The 17,839-nt window shown below is 37.7% G+C and overlaps 1 protein-coding gene across 1 annotated transcript in view; it reads right to left on the bottom strand.

Annotated features, from left to right (window-relative positions):
- Nucleotides 1-364: 364 nt before the first annotated feature.
- Nucleotides 365-17,839, bottom strand: part of LOC102803969 (trafficking protein particle complex subunit 9-like) — a 187,138-nt gene continuing 169,663 nt past the window's right edge. The window contains exons 21-22 of the mRNA XM_085508182.1: nt 2,637-2,755; nt 365-1,460 (exon numbers count right to left, since the gene is read on the bottom strand). Coding sequence (XP_085364308.1) covers nt 1,266-1,460; nt 2,637-2,755 — 314 coding nt within the window. The 3' untranslated portion in view covers nt 365-1,265. The remainder of the gene's footprint in view (nt 1,461-2,636; nt 2,756-17,839) is intronic.

Here is a 17,839-nt window from a genome sequence, read left to right as displayed (position 1 = left end):
TTACCTGTATATGAAATTATAGCGTAATAATAATCACACGCACACACGCACGCACACACACACACACACACACACACGCCCCCCTCCCTGATAAGGGTGTCAATCAAAGATGTATCTTTAAGAAGTTTCTTTGATTCCCTCTTTTCCGACCTAAATTGAATTGTGTCCTAGATTCAAGACTTCCAAACAAAATGTTACTGGGGCAGTATAGTGTCACATCTACCTGTGCTACACATTGGCTAACTGCTGTACTGCTTTATGCATATTTTGAGATATATTCATGATAACATACTGTATGTGCAGGATTTAAAACTGCATAATAATGTGCTACAGTTTACTCTAAATAACTACAAAACACAATTAATTCAACTTCATCCATTTAATTATATTTACATCTGCAACTAACATTACCATCAATTGACTGGGAAAGCCTACTCCATTTCATAGTAATACAAGTTTGAAAATCAGTGCAAAACACAGTATATTTACATTAGGTGATACCAAAAAACTTGCTCCACAAATTTTTCAAGAGAGCTACGTTATGCTAAATGAGGGGTGATTCTTATAAACACAGATGAAATATTGCAACCCAATGCCCAACAAAAAGCAAAAAAAAATATTTCAAAATTGTACAAATGGGAAATCCATGGAGCAAGTTATTTTTTGGACATCATAATAGAAGTGTAAATACTAAAACTTACACCCCAATGTCCCCCCAAATAAGTAGGTTCATTTCTCAATGCGTCTGCCAAAATTAGCATGAGAATTATCCACACATGGCTGGTTTTGAGGTGGAACATGTTCATGAGGTATAATGGCATCAGCTTATATCAGACTGTGGATAGATAATATGTATGTGTACTGATGCATAAATAAATAATAAATAATTTGGGTATGCAGAATCATTATATTGTTAGTAGAACCAGTTTTATGAGAACATTTACACTTACATGCAAGATAGAGAAATTAATATAAGTTTAACCAACAAACTTTCAGAAAACATATCACTTGCAAGATATTGTGTCTTGGTACTCCCTCTACTTTAACATTTAAAAAAAAGTAGATGACCAATAAATTTGAATAAATGAACCATCACCATAGTTACCCAGATGATAAATGTGTACACATAAATATGTCAAAGACAGATATAAAAAAATCAACTGATATCCATCTGCGTTGTGTCAATATAATTTGTCATGTGATGTGGTGTTAATAGTGAACTGTATTATGATAGTAGAATTGGAATTTTGTGATGGCCAGTGTTTTCATTGTGAGATATCAAAAACTACAATAGGCCTGTAATTCCACACTTGATCACTTTTTGTATTGAATATAAGAGACTGGGATGACAGGTCATGTGACTCTTCCATTATCTCTTGACATGAGATGTTTAACTTAAAACATCCCTGAGACAAGAAGATAAAACTGCATGTGTGATGGATAGTACTCTCATTGGCAATCTGTAAATATAAAAATAAAATATTGGGTGTGGCAGATCAAGGTTGGACTGGTTACAATTAACAATGTCAGTAATAGACCAATGGGCATAGTTTGTGTTTGCACATAGATTATGTTAAAGACAATGTCCAGCATAAACAAACAAGTCATTCACAAGGAGTAATTAGCATTCACAAGGAGTAATCTGAGAGAGCTCTAACATAGATACCTACGGTAAATACGAGTCGAAAATATCACTTTTTACTAAAAATGACAAAAATATTCACTTAAATTAGAGAATAAAAGATATCATCACAAAATGAACAAATCTAAGAGAGCTGGCCTACCCAAGGTACATATACACCAAGTATCAAAGCAATCAGGCTTGTAATTTTCAGGAAGCAATCGAAAAGGTAAAACGTTCATGAGAATGCCGACGGACAATCACTCATATGCTAAGCTCTGCTCGACTAAGTCGACAGCGAAGCTGAATATAAAAAGAAGCAGAGCATCATGGGTATTCTATAGTTAACTCCGAACTAACTCTAAAATGATGAGTGGCTAAAAATTACCTTCCATTGACCATTCAAGATAAATTTCTACAATTTATCAAACACATTTTTTCACAATTCACATTCCAATGTTTGTATGTTTATGAAATTTTGTGTTCTTTGGTGGAAAGTCAGTTGAAATAGCATGTTGGCAGGTTGTGCACTGACCGAAGGTTTAGTGGTGAATGACTTGCTTGTTTGTTCATGGTATTATAATGCTGGACATTGCCTTTAAAGTTTGTGGAGGTAATTTGTATCATTTCATTCATAAATGGCAATATTTTCCGCCATTGTTTACAGAATTCATGACATAAATCCTATACATTGCAAGACTATATACAATATAATGTACGTGTACAGCATCTGAAAATTCAAACGAGTGTCATTTTGAGTGTCATATGTTTTTCTTGAACATGTATCTGCAAGCATTACATTATAGTAATACTGGAAAATGCTTCATTTTAGTTTAAAAACATTTTGGCATTTTTGTGTGAAGACCAATTGTCACTGAATCATTTCACTAAGCATTTAGTGTATAGTGTCACTGTAACCAAAATCAATGCTGAAATAGAGAAGTGATTGAGATAAACACACACAAACAAAGAATAAGGGTTAATTTAGTTTATTTACTGTTCAGAATACACATACCTCCTCAACTCTGCAGTTATTTTGTCCAATTGACAAAGCATCATTGAGTATTTCATGCACACCATTCAGATAGTCCATGTATGGCTGAACTGATAACAATACTGGACCTATCAAACAACCTGACAAATAGAAATAGACAAATACATTTTGAGATAACAAGCATTTTGCAAATCACAGTCCCCATTGTGTATTTAATGTTATAAATGCATGCTGAATTCTGTTACGAATGACCATCTTTGATTGAATGACAAAATGTATTGTATGTGTATGCAATGATGTACTGTGCATGTATTAAGTTTGAAGTGAATTGTTTTAAGCATGTACTGTTAAATTTGTATAGATATATGCCTGAAATGAAATTTATCGAAAACAAAAAAGCTACCAGTCTGCCATCTTGAGTAAATATTTGACTAAAACATGTGTATCAGACTAGGTGTTAAGTATGTGTATGGTTTGAAGAGAATTGGTCAGGATATGTTTTATATCAATTCCAAACATATACACAAATACATTTATGTTGTATCATTTTTGTGTTGACACACATTGGATTAACTTTTAATATATTTAGTTATTTATTTTACTTATTGACTCTTACACAATTTGCTTTGGTGCGATTATCATTATGGACCTCACCTTTCCATCTTGTTAGGAATAAATCCTTGATGCCCAAATTAATTTGTTTCATTTGTGCCGAGGTTAATTTATCACATAATTGGTGTGTGTTGTGACACCCTGAGTAGATACCGACAATAACTTAATTGAATGTCTTCGATAGGTGATTTAGCGGAGAACTCATCACCCAAAACATCACAACCATAAACGAGGATAGATCTGATGAGTTTGTCAAAAAGGGAAATTGAAACTTTTATACTTATGTTTTGAATTGAGCCACCAAGCTTTGCTTTCATTGAAAACAGAGCTTTTTGAGCCTTACGTTTAAGGTTTTGTAGGCCATCTCTAAACCTACCAATGGCACTATTGACTAGTTCCAGATAGTTAAAAAATTTAACTGTATCAAGTTCGATACCTCCAAGAAAAAATAGCTGAACTCTGGTGACCTTGCCTTTGATTATATAATATTATTCCCTTTATCATAGTTTGTTTTCAATATGCCTTGTCATAATTAATTTTGAATACAAACAAGTTTTTGGGTTGAACCAACAGTGGAGAATCAGTCTACCGAATGTCCTTAATAGATGTAAATAACATTGGTGCCTAATTTGTTTAATTATTTTAAAGGACATAATTTCCAGCTTTATTCAAACTTATTCATATAATTTAGTATAAAAACAAATGCCTCATCCCAGAAAAAAAGTGCTGCATTTAGACGTGAATAGATTCATAAAACATGCAAGATAACAGAAAATTTTAGCTAGCTTTTGTCCAAGTATTTTGTACAGGTGTCTGTCAAAAATGAATGATTCACTGAGACAAATATGAACTGCCTCATTGTGTGACTACTGTATTATATGAAAAGTAAAAAAAAAAAAAAACACCCTCAATAAATAGCTATCATGTTGGAAGCTCTGCTTTGTATGCAAATCAACTTAAATAGTTATGGTGGTAAATAGTAAATGGTGTCCAGTGGAGGGAGAAGTCAAGTGCGTTTTTAATTAGTATTATAAAAGCTCTATCATTCTGTTCTAATAGCTGAAACAAATTCATGTGAATTTTTATTTGTCGAATGAACTGTTTGTCAAATACAGAATACATATATTTTAGTACAATTTTCTTTTCAAAATGTGGATGTAATGTTTTGCTTTTTATGTATTTTTTATGTATTGTTTTTGATTTGATAACTTTGAACTAAACAGATTTTCTATCAGCTTCAGATCTTGATCAAAGTTAGGCACCCAGTTCATAGAAGTGCTTATATTGATTTTCTAACATCTTATTTTCTGTAAAGATTTTATTGGTAGGTTTGCAAATGTGTATCAGACTGTGCAATCTCTCCATGAGTTGGTTTTGAAACCCCATGGGATTTGGGAGATACATTACCAAGGATATTATTACAAGATAAGTGATTTGCTTCATTGAACACATACAACAATGCATATTTCCACTGAGACAGGGACCTTTGATGTGTATCACCAGTGATCAGTCAAGTGGAAACAGTCAAAAAATTTTATCAGATTTTCTCAATTTTTGTATGTATTTTCATACAGGACATCTGTTGTTCAAACTCAGGGAAGACTTGATACTGATGAATAAGGTGACCAAGTTTGATGAAGTTTGGAATAGAAATAGTAAAGTTATTGTGCACACAATAACAATTATTAACGACGACAACAACGATGACGACATTAACGCCAGACACAAATCTTTCCCTTAATATACCTTTCCCTTCCATCTTTGATGGTACAGGCAAGGTAAAAATGTATCATTATTCAAAAGTCTGTTTGATTTATTGAAAATTAAAATTTTGGTTTTGTCAGTGTTGACAAAGAGCTTCCACGTTTTAGCATACAATGCCAAACTATCAAGACATGTCTGTAATCCCTGTTTAGTTTTAGAAAGTATCACAATATCATCGGTATAGAGTAGAAAGCTGACATGCGAGTTTTCTAAATAAGGAGGATCACAGGTATTAGGATTGAAAATATTAGGCAGGTCATTTAAAAAAAGATTGAAGAGAGGTGGACTAAGATTACATCCCTGTTTAACACCAATATTGGACTGAAATTGTTTTGTTAAACCTTCTTTACATTTAACTTTATATTTTACTTTACTGTACATGTTTTTGATAGTTTTATACATTTTTCCTGTTATACCATATTTGATTAATTTTTTGAAGAGACCATCATGCCAGACACTGTCAAAGGCCTTTCTAAGCTCAATAAAGCAGGCATATAATTTCAGGGATAAATATTTGTGTTATTTTGTTTATTGGCGCTCTCTGACTTACCACTGTAGAGATATTTATTTACCAAGGTTTTTAGTATGAAAAGTTTGTCTGTTGTTCGACAATCATGCCTGAATCTGAACTGTTGACCAGAACGAATGTTATTAGAGTCTAAAAAAGATGTCAGCCTAATATTTAGGATACTATTGAATAACTTGCCAAGACAGCTAGAGATGGCAATTCCCCTGTAGTTGGCCGGGTTATTTTTCGACCCAGATTTGAGGAATGGTACCAATCGGCCAGTGCTCCAAGAATGTGGATAGTTGTCATATGAACTCGTTCCCATATAGAATTGCTTTTTAATTCAAGTTTAATTATTTAAATAAAAGTTGAATATCCATACAATTATATGAATATTAATATAAATTGAACCATACCTTTACTAAACCTAAGCTGGGCAAACTTGACTTAAATTTGATTAAATATTAATATAAATTATGAAAATAGTGAGGGTCCTGGCTAGTCATTATTCAAACTCCGCTGATGGAAGAACATTAGACAAAAAAAACAAAGCTGTTGTTTACAGCCTGTCCTGTATCAAATAGGAGAGTCTCACTAACACAATACTATGTGTTTCTTGAACATCACTGAGCATTGTGTGTAGCTGAGTACAGTACAGTTGACTATATCCACCAGACTCACTTAGTACAGTCTATGATGACAGTGAACAGTTGACTATATCGACCAGACTCACTCAGTACAGTCTATGATGACAGTGAACAGTTGACTATATCCCCCAGACTCACTCAGTACAGTCTATGATGACAGTGAACAGTGGACTATATCCACCAGACTCACTCAGTACAGTCTATGATGACAGTGAACAGTGGACTATATCCACCAGACTCACTCAGTACAGTCTATGATGACAGTGAACAGTTGACTATATCCACCAGACTCACTCAGTACAGTCTATGATGACAGTGAACAGTTGACTATATCCACCAGACTCACTCAGTACAGTCTATGATGACAGTGAACAGTTGACTATATCCACCAGACTCACTTAGTACAGTCTATGATGACAGTGAACAGTTGAATATATCGACCAGACTCACTCAGTACAGTCTATGATGACAGTGAACAGTTGAATATATCGACCAGACTCACTCAGTACAGTCTATGATGACAGTGAACAGTTGACCCAGTACAGTCTATGATGACAGTGAACAGTTGACTATATCCACCAGACTCTCTCAGTACAGTCTATGATGACAGTGAACAGTTGACTATATCCACCAGACTCACTCAGTACAGTCTATGATGACAGTGAACAGTTGACTATATCCACCAAACGTACTCAGTACAGTCTATGATGACAGTGAACAGTTGACTATATCCACCAGACTCACTCAGTACAGTCTATGATGACAGTGAACAGTTGACTATATCCACCAGACTCTCTCAGTACAGTCTATGACAGTGAACAGTTGACTATATCCAACAGACTCACTCAGTACAGTCTATGACAGTGAACAGTTGACTATATCCACCAGACTCTCTCAGTACAGTCTATGACAGTGAACAGTTGACTATATCCACCAGACTCACTCAGTACAGTCTATGACAGTGAACAGTTGACTATATCCACCAGACTAACTCAGTACAGTCTATGACAGTGAACAGTTGAATATATCGACCAGACTCACTCAGTACAGTCTATGATGACAGTGAACAGTTGACCCAGTACAGTCTATGATGACAGTGAACAGTTGACTATATCCACCAGACTCTCTCAGTACAGTCTATGATGACAGTGAACAGTTGACTATATTCACCAGACTCTCTCAGTACAGTCTATGATGACAGTGAACAGTTGACTATATCCACCAGACTCACTCAGTAGTCTATGATGACAGTGAACAGTTGACTATATCCACCAGACTCTCTCAGTACAGTCTATGATGACAGTGAACAGTTGACCCAGTACAGTCTATGATGACAGTGAACAGTTGACTATATCCACCAGACTCTCTCAGTACAGTCTATGATGACAGTGAACAGTTGACTATATCCACCAGACTCACTCAGTACAGTATATGATGACAGTGAACAGTTGACTATATCCACCAGACTCACTCAGTACAGTCTATGACAGTGAACAGTTGACTATATCCACCAGACTCACTCAGTACAGTCTATGATGACAGTGAACAGTTGACTATATCCACCAGACTCTCTCAGTACAGTCTATGACAGTGAACAGTTGACTATATCCACCAGACTCACTCAGTACAGTCTATGACAGTGAACAGTTGACTATATCCACCAGACTCACTCAGTACAGTCTATGACAGTGAACAGTTGACTATATCCACCAGACTAACTCAGTACAGTCTATGATGACAGTGAACAGTTGACTATATCCACCAAACGTACTCAGTACAGTCTATGATGACAGTGAACAGTTGACTATATCCACCAGACTCACTCAGTACAGTCTATGATGACAGTGAACAGTTGACTATATCCACCAGACTCTCTCAGTACAGTCTATGACAGTGAACAGTTGACTATATCCACCAGACTCACTCAGTACAGTCTATGACAGTGAACAGTTGACTATATCCACCAGACTAACTCAGTACAGTCTATGATGACAGTGAACAGTTGACTATATCCACCAAACGTACTCAGTACAGTCTATGATGACAGTGAACAGTTGACTATATCCCCCAGACTCACTCAGTACAGTCTATGACAGTGAACAGTTGACTATATTCCCCAGACTAACTCAGTACAGTCTATGATGACAGTGAACAGTTGACTATATCCCCCAGACTCACTCAGTACAGTCTATGATGACAGTGAACAGTTGACTATATCCCCCAGACTAACTCAGTACAGTCTATCATTGCCGGAAATAGACAATAGAATCTGGTCAAGTAGAGATTTCCTGTCTATCCCATTGCAGTGACTATAATTACATGCAAAATTATTCAAGACAACAGATGATGTCATAGACTTTTAAGGTCTATTGTTTAGCCTAATTGAGAGTATACTGTTATGTTAAGTAGTTCACAGCTTGGGGTTGGAAACAATAGTAAGTGAGGTAATCTATTGTTTCCTTTGTTCTGTGTCCACTTGTATTTGTCAGCTGATCATATGAAGCCATGTAATAAATGGTTGTGGTTACCAGAGAACGAGATACCCTTAGGTACACTCTTAAGATGGCATTGAAGACAGCCACCCGTTATATACTTAAGGATGCGGTAGAGTTATTTTCGTGAATTTTGCTTTTTTTGTTATTACTTTTGTAAAGTTATTGGGCTCATAATTTTATCAAAATTAAAACTGAAACACATCTAGAATACCTTTTTTTAAAAAAAAAATAAGAAAAACTACTTGTATAACGGGATACTGACTCTCTCAGTACAGTCTATGATGACAGTGAACAGTTGACTATATCCACCAGACTCACTCAGTAGTCTATGATGACAGTGAACAGTTGACTATATCCACCAGACTCTCTCAGTACAGTCCATGATGACAGTGAACAGTTGACCCAGTACAGTCTATGATGACAGTGAACAGTTGACTATATCCACCAGACTCTCTCAGTACAGTCTATGATGACAGTGAACAGTTGACTATATCCACCAGACTCTCTCAGTACAGTCTATGATGACAGTGAACAGTTGACTATATCCACCAGACTCTCTCAGTACAGTCTATGACAGTGAACAGTTGACTATATCCACCAGACTCACTCAGTACAGTCTATGACAGTGAACAGTTGACTATATCCACCAGACTAACTCAGTAAGTCTATGATGACAGTGAACAGTTGACTATATCCCCCAGACTCACTCAGTACAGTCTATGACAGTGAACAGTTGACTATATCCCCCAGACTAACTCAGTACAGTCTATGACAGTGAACAGTTGACTATATCCCCCAGACTAACTCAGTACAGTCTATGATGACAGTGAACAGTTGACTATATCCCCCAGACTAACTCAGTACAGTCTATCATTGCCGGAAATAGACAATAGAATCTGGTCAAGTAGAGATTTCCTGTCTATCCCATTGCAGTGACTATAATTACATGCAAAATTATTCAAGACAACAGATGATGTCATAGACTTTTAAGGTCTATTGTTTAGCCTAATTGAGAGTATACTGTTATGTTAAGTAGTTCACAGCTTGGGGTTGGAAACAATAGTAAGTGATGTAATCTATTGTTTCCTTTGTTCTGTGTCCACTTGTATTTGTCAGCTGATCATATGAAGCCATGTAATAAATGGTTGTGGTTACCAGAGAACGAGATACCCTTAGGTACACTCTTAAGATGGCATTGAAGACAGCCACCCGTTATATACTTAAGGATGCGGTAGAGTTATTTTCGTGAATTTTGCTTTTTTTGTTATTACTTTTGTAAAGTTATTGGGCTCATAATTTTATCAAAATTAAAACTGAAACACATCTAGAATACCTTTTTTTTAAAAAAATAATAAGAAAAACTACTTGTATAACGGGATACTGTACAATTTGTTTTTGAGATAAAAGTCTGGACGCAAACAATAACATTGACTTATTGCGTAATTTGCATAATCCCTTCACGACAGAAACAGTGCACACTGAAGACGACGCGGTCATATCAACTCCGGCTCCTGATTATTGATCAATCACAAAAAAGAGGCCCCAAGGAAAAACTCAAAACGCAGTTCAGAGGAAGCGAAACTTTACCTATAACAGAAATGCATTGCCGACAGTACAATGGGGTTCACACTTTGAGTATTCAAACCAAGAGGGTAAAATTTCGTCAGCAAACATGATCAATTTCCATCTTCCAAAAAGTCGGGCAGACAAGTTATGCAGGGCCGCCGTGTACTGTAACAACTTCGCTTCTTTTTGGAGGACGAATACGGACCCAAAACTTTATAGTTTTGGATTTTATTACTGCAAGGCTACTAAGTGACTCCATGTTATGTGTTTTGTTGTAAAAATCAGTCCATCTGATGCTTTAAATGTCCAAAATTAGCGCAGCGCAACGTGACAAATGTTTTGTTTTTTGGCGTTTCCAGGCAGAAGAAATATGACGCCATGGAGGTCATTCAAGTGAGTTGTGCGTCGTCAGAAATTGACCTACTTTCATGAAATTCACACACATTGATAACGTATTGGCGCAGAATAAAACCCTTGAAGCATTTTTTGAGAACTTCTCGCAATAAAAAATAAAAGGCTTTTAAATTTCTTGTCTATGGGTGAAATAACAGGAAAAATGTAAATTGGTTTCATTGTAAACAAATATGCAATCTATGTTCTAACACTCTCGAGGCATTGACGGGGCTGATGCTGTCTTGATTTTTCAGCTTTCTTTTTTTACAGAACCCCTACGGTTTTCATACAAAACTAATTTTTATTCAAAATAACACCTCTATGTTTACTTAGTAATCACGTGACTAATTCGTGGTACATGTCACAGATCATTTTTTTCAAAAAGCCAGGAACAAGGGCTTCAAGAAAATATATAATTTGCTATGCTTCAAAACACTTTTCCTCATGAAAAGTTTTTACTTTTTAGAGCATGATAACTCTACCGCATCCTTAATACAAAAATATGTGGACAGACTAATCTTGTAAATATCATTGTGGCAGTCAACGGCGATTGGTATGCAAATTACGTTTGTCTGACGCATTACAAAACAAAAGTCTAGACTGTCGTAGAATAATACACAACTCGCGGACAGACAGTGTGATGAAACCCCTTTTTTACAAAGAGGAAAAACGGCCGATACAATATATTGATCTTGTGGTCTGACCTTCAGCATCAAAAGCAGTATGGCGATAGTGCTTCGCGTTCGAAAAGTGGGATAATTTTTAACATGGAATAACGGGCATAAACTAAATCTTGATTCAGGTTACTTCCTGTTGTTAATTGGATTAAAACAGTTATATTTGCTAACAACTGGATCGTACATCTGTGTAAAAAATGCATGAATTTTAACTCTAATTTGGGCAGCGAATAGTGCGTCTACAACTGCGCTGGCTGCGTCGCCGTGTTCATTGAACCAGAGAGTATCCAGAACGAAGCGAACAAACTTGAACAGTCACCTGCGTTACTGCATTTACCTATTTTTAAAAATAGAGTTTGGCACACAATTACATATCGTCCATTGGTAATACACTGGGCCAGTGTAGGATATATCATCAAGTTTTACGGCAAGTTGGGCATTTAATGGTGGAGTTTTGATGGAAACATCTATAACATATCGAAAGCTTGGAACGTCACCTGTCTATTACGAAGCACACAAAAGTGAAAAAATGAAAAATATAAACTCAAAATTAAATTTTGTTTTAATAGATGTTTATGCAATGCATTCTCTATGGCACATCCTGTGATGTTTATTTGACTGGGGAACACTGGCCAGGGCGGAAGTCGGCCATCTTGTCCACTCATTTCTGGCAATGGATGACAGTGAACAGTTGACTATATCCCCCAGACTCACTCAGTACAGTCTATGATGACAGTGAACAGTTGACTATATCCACCAGACTCACTCAGTACAGTCTATGACAGTGAACAGTTGACTATATCCACCAGACTAACTCAGTACAGTCTATGATGACAGTGAACAGTTGACTATATCCACCAAACTTACTCAGTACAGTCTATGATGACAGTGAACAGTTGACTATATCCCCCAGACTCACTCAGTACAGTCTATGACAGTGAACAGTTGACTATATCCCCCAGACTCACTCAGTACAGTCTATGATGACAGTGAACAGTTGACTATATCGACCAGACTCACTCAGTACAGTCTATGATGACAGTGAACAGTTGACTATATCCCCCAGACTCACTCAGTACAGTCTATGATGACAGTGAACAGTTGACTATATCCCCCAGACTAACTCAGTACAGTCTATGACAGTGAACAGTTGACTATATCCCCCAGACTCACTCAGTACAGTCTATGATGACAGTGAACAGTTGACTATATCCCCCAGACTCACTCAGTACAGTCTATGATGACAGTGAACAGTTGACTATATCGACCAGACTCACTCAGTACAGTCTATGATGACAGTGAACAGTTGACTATATCCCCCAGACTCACTCAGTACAGTCTATGATGACAGTGAACAGTTGACTATATCCCCCAGACTAACTCAGTACAGTCTATCATTGCCGGAAATAGACAATAGAATCTGGTCAAGTAGAGATTTCCTGTCTATCCCATTGCAGTGACTATAATTACATGCAAAATTATTCAAGACAACAGATGATGTCATAGACTTTTAAGGTCTATTGTTTAGCCTAATTGAGAGTATACTGTTATGTTAAGTAGTTCACAGCTTGGGGTTGGAAACAATAGTAAGTGAGGTAATCTATTGTTTCCTTTGTTCTGTGTCCACTTGTATTTGTCAGCTGATCATATGAAGCCATGTAATAAATGGTTGTGGTTACCAGAGAACGAGATACCCTTAGGTACACTCATAAGATGGCATTGAAGACAGCCACCCGTTATATACTTAAGGATGCGGTAGAATTATTTTCGTGAATTTTGCTTTTTTTGTTATTACTTTTGTAAAGTTATTGGGCTCATAATTTTATCAAAATTAAAACTGAAACACATCTAGAATACCTTTTTTTAAAAAAAAAAATAAGAAAAACTACTTGTATAACGGGATACTGACTCTCTCAGTACAGTCTATGATGACAGTGAACAGTTGACTATATCCACCAGACTCACTCAGTAGTCTATGATGACAGTGAACAGTTGACTATATCCACCAGACTCTCTCAGTACAGTCTATGATGACAGTGAACAGTTGACCCAGTACAGTCTATGATGACAGTGAACAGTTGACTATATCCACCAGACTCTCTCAGTACAGTCTATGATGACAGTGAACAGTTGACTATATCCACCAGACTCACTCAGTACAGTCTATGATGACAGTGAACAGTTGACTATATCCACCAGACTCACTCAGTAGTCTATGATGACAGTGAACAGTTGACTATATCCACCAGACTCTCTCAGTACAGTCTATGATGACAGTGAACAGTTGACCCAGTACAGTCTATGATGACAGTGAACAGTTGACTATATCCACCAGACTCTCTCAGTACAGTCTATGATGACAGTGAACAGTTGACTATATCCACCAGACTCTCTCAGTACAGTCTATGATGACAGTGAACAGTTGACTATATCCACCAGACTCACTCAGTACAGTCTATGATGACAGTGAACAGTTGACTATATCCACCAGACTAACTCAGTACAGTCTATGATGACAGTGAACAGTTGACTATATCCACCAGACTCACTCAGTACAGTCTATGATGACAGTGAACAGTTGACTATATCCACCAGACTCACTCAGTACAGTATATGATGACAGTGAACAGTTGACTATATCCACCAGACTCACTCAGTACAGTCTATGACAGTGAACAGTTGACTATATCCACCAGACTCACTCAGTACAGTCTATGATGACAGTGAACAGTTGACTATATCCACCAGACTCACTCAGTACAGTCTATGACAGTGAACAGTTGACTATATCCACCAGACTAACTCAGTACAGTCTATGATGACAGTGAACAGTTGACTATATCCACCAGACTCACTCAGTACAGTCTATGACAGTGAACAGTGGACTATATCCACCAAACTTACTCAGTACAGTCTATGATGACAGTGAACAGTTGACTATATCCACCAGACTCACTCAGTACAGTCTATGATGACAGTGAACAGTTGACTATATCCACCAGACTCACTGAGTACAGTCTATGATGACAGTGAACAGTTGACTATATCAATCAGACTAACTCAGTACAGTCTATGATGACAGTGAACAGTGGACTATATCCACCAGACTCACTCAGTACAGTCTATGACAGTGAACAGTTGACTATATCCACCAGACTAACTCAGTACAGTCTATGATGACAGTGAACAGTTGACTATATCCACCAAACTTACTCAGTACAGTCTATGATGACAGTGAACAGTTGACTATATCCACCAGACTCACTCAGTACAGTCTATGACAGTGAACAGTTGACTATATCCCCCAGACTCACTCAGTACAGTCTATGACAGTGAACAGTTGACTATAACCACCAGACTCACTCAGTACAGTCTATGATGACAGTGAACAGTTGACTATATCGACCAGACTCACTCAGTACAGTCTATGATGACAGTGAACAGTTGACTATATCCACCAGACTCACTCAGTACAGTCTATGATGACAGTGAACAGTTGACTATATCCACCAGACTCACTCAGTACAGTCTATGATGACAGTGAACAGTTGACTATATCCACCAGACTCACTCAGTACAGTCTATGATGACAGTGAACGGTTGACTATATCCACCAGACTCACTCAGTACAGTCTATGATGACAGTGAACAGTCGACTATATCGACCAGACTCACTCAGTACAGTCTATGATGACAGTGAACAGTGGACTATATCCACCAGACTCACTCAGTAGTCTATGATGACAGTGAACAGTGGACTATATCCACCAGACTCACTCAGTACAGTCTATGATGACAGTGAACAGTTGACTATATCCACCAGACTCACTCAGTACAGTCTATGATGACAGTGAACAGTTGACTATATCCAACCAGACTCACTCAGTACAGTCTATGATGACACTGAACAGTTGACTATATCCACCAGACTCACTCAGTTCAGTCTATGATGACAGTGAACAGTGGACTATATCGACCAGACTCACTCAGTACAGTCTATGATGACAGTGAACAGTTGACTATATCCACCAGACTAACTCAGTACAGTCTATGATGACAGTGAACAGTTGACTATATCCACCAGACTCACTCAGTACAGTCTATGATGACAGTGAACAGTTGACTATATCCACCAGACTCACTCAGTACAGTATATGATGACAGTGAACAGTTGACTATATCCACCAGACTCACTCAGTACAGTCTATGACAGTGAACAGTTGACTATATCCACCAGACTCACTCAGTACAGTCTATGATGACAGTGAACAGTTGACTATATCCACCAGACTCACTCAGTACAGTCTATGACAGTGAACAGTTGACTATATCCCCCAGACTCACTCAGTACAGTCTATGACAGTGAACAGTTGACTATAACCACCAGACTCACTCAGTACAGTCTATGATGACAGTGAACAGTTGACTATATCGACCAGACTCACTCAGTACAGTCTATGATGACAGTGAACAGTTGACTATATCCACCAGACTCACTCAGTACAGTCTATGATGACAGTGAACGGTTGACTATATCCACCAGACTCACTCAGTACAGTCTATGATGACAGTGAACAGTCGACTATATCGACCAGACTCACTCAGTACAGTCTATGATGACAGTGAACAGTGGACTATATCCACCAGACTCACTCAGTAGTCTATGATGACAGTGAACAGTGGACTATATCCACCAGACTCACTCAGTACAGTCTATGATGACAGTGAACAGTTGACTATATCCACCAGACTCACTCAGTACAGTCTATGATGACAGTGAACAGTTGACTATATCCAACCAGACTCACTCAGTACAGTCTATGATGACACTGAACAGTTGACTATATCCACCAGACTCACTCAGTTCAGTCTATGATGACAGTGAACAGTGGACTATATCGACCAGACTCACTCAGTACAGTCTATGATGACAGTGAACAGTTGACTATATCCACCAGACTAACTCAGTACAGTCTATGATGACAGTGAACAGTTGACTATATCCACCAGACTCACTCAGTACAGTCTATGATGACAGTGAACAGTTGACTATATCCACCAGACTCACTCAGTACAGTATATGATGACAGTGAACAGTTGACTATATCCCCCAGACTCACTCAGTACAGTCTATGACAGTGAACAGTTGACTATATCCACCAGACTCACTCAGTACAGTCTATGACAGTGAACAGTTGACTATATCCACCAGACTCACTCAGTACAGTCTATGATGACAGTGAACAGTTGACTATATCCACCAGACTCACTCAGTACAGTCTATGACAGTGAACAGTTGACTATATCCACCAGACTAACTCAGTACAGTCTATGATGACAGTGAACAGTTGACTATATCCACCAGACTCACTCAGTACAGTCTATGACAGTGAACAGTTGACTATATCCACCAGACTCACTCAGTACAGTCTATGATGACAGTGAACAGTTGACTATATCCACCAAACTTACTCAGTACAGTCTATGATGACAGTGAACAGTTGACTATATCCACCAGACTCACTGAGTACAGTCTATGATGACAGTGAACAGTTGACTATATCGACCAGACTCACTGAGTACAGTCTATGATGACAGTGAACAGTTGACTATATCCACCAGACTCACTGAGTACAGTCTATGATGACAGTGAACAGTTGACTATATCAATCAGACTAACTCAGTACAGTCTATGATGACAGTGAACAGTGGACTATATCCACCAGACTCACTCAGTACAGTCTATGACAGTGAACAGTTGACTATATCCACCAGACTAACTCAGTACAGTCTATGATGACAGTGAACAGTTGACTATATCCACCAAACTTACTCAGTACAGTCTATGATGACAGTGAATAGTTGACTATATCCACCAGACTCACTCAGTACAGTCTATGACAGTGAACAGTTGACTATATCCCCCAGACTCACTCAGTACAGTCTATGACAGTGAACAGTTGACTATAACCACCAGACTAACTCAGTACAGTCTATGATGACAGTGAACAGTGGACTATATCCACCAGACTCACTCAGTACAGTCTATGACAGTGAACAGTTGACTATATCCACCAGACTAACTCAGTACAGTCTATGATGACAGTGAACAGTTGACTATATCCACCAAACTTACTCAGTACAGTCTATGATGACAGTGAACAGTTGACTATATCCACCAGACTCACTCAGTACAGTCTATGACAGTGAACAGTTGACTATATCCCCCAGACTCACTCAGTACAGTCTATGACAGTGAACAGTTGACTATAACCACCAGACTCACTCAGTACAGTCTATGATGACAGTGAACAGTTGACTATATCGACCAGACTCACTCAGTACAGTCTATGATGACAGTGAACAGTTGACTATATCCACCAGACTCACTCAGTACAGTCTATGATGACAGTGAACGGTTGACTATATCCACCAGACTCACTCAGTACAGTCTGTGATGACAGTGAACAGTTGACTATATCGACCAGACTCACTCAGTACAGTCTATGATGACAGTGAACAGTGGACTATATCCACCAGACTCACTCAGTAGTCTATGATG

Source organism: Saccoglossus kowalevskii, chromosome 14 (genome assembly GCF_978046115.1).
Source record: "Saccoglossus kowalevskii chromosome 14, keSacKowa6.1, whole genome shotgun sequence".
NCBI classification, from domain to species: domain Eukaryota; kingdom Metazoa; phylum Hemichordata; class Enteropneusta; family Harrimaniidae; genus Saccoglossus; species Saccoglossus kowalevskii.
Note: the sequence above shows the minus strand (reverse complement) of the source record. Positions and strands in the feature narration are given on the sequence as shown.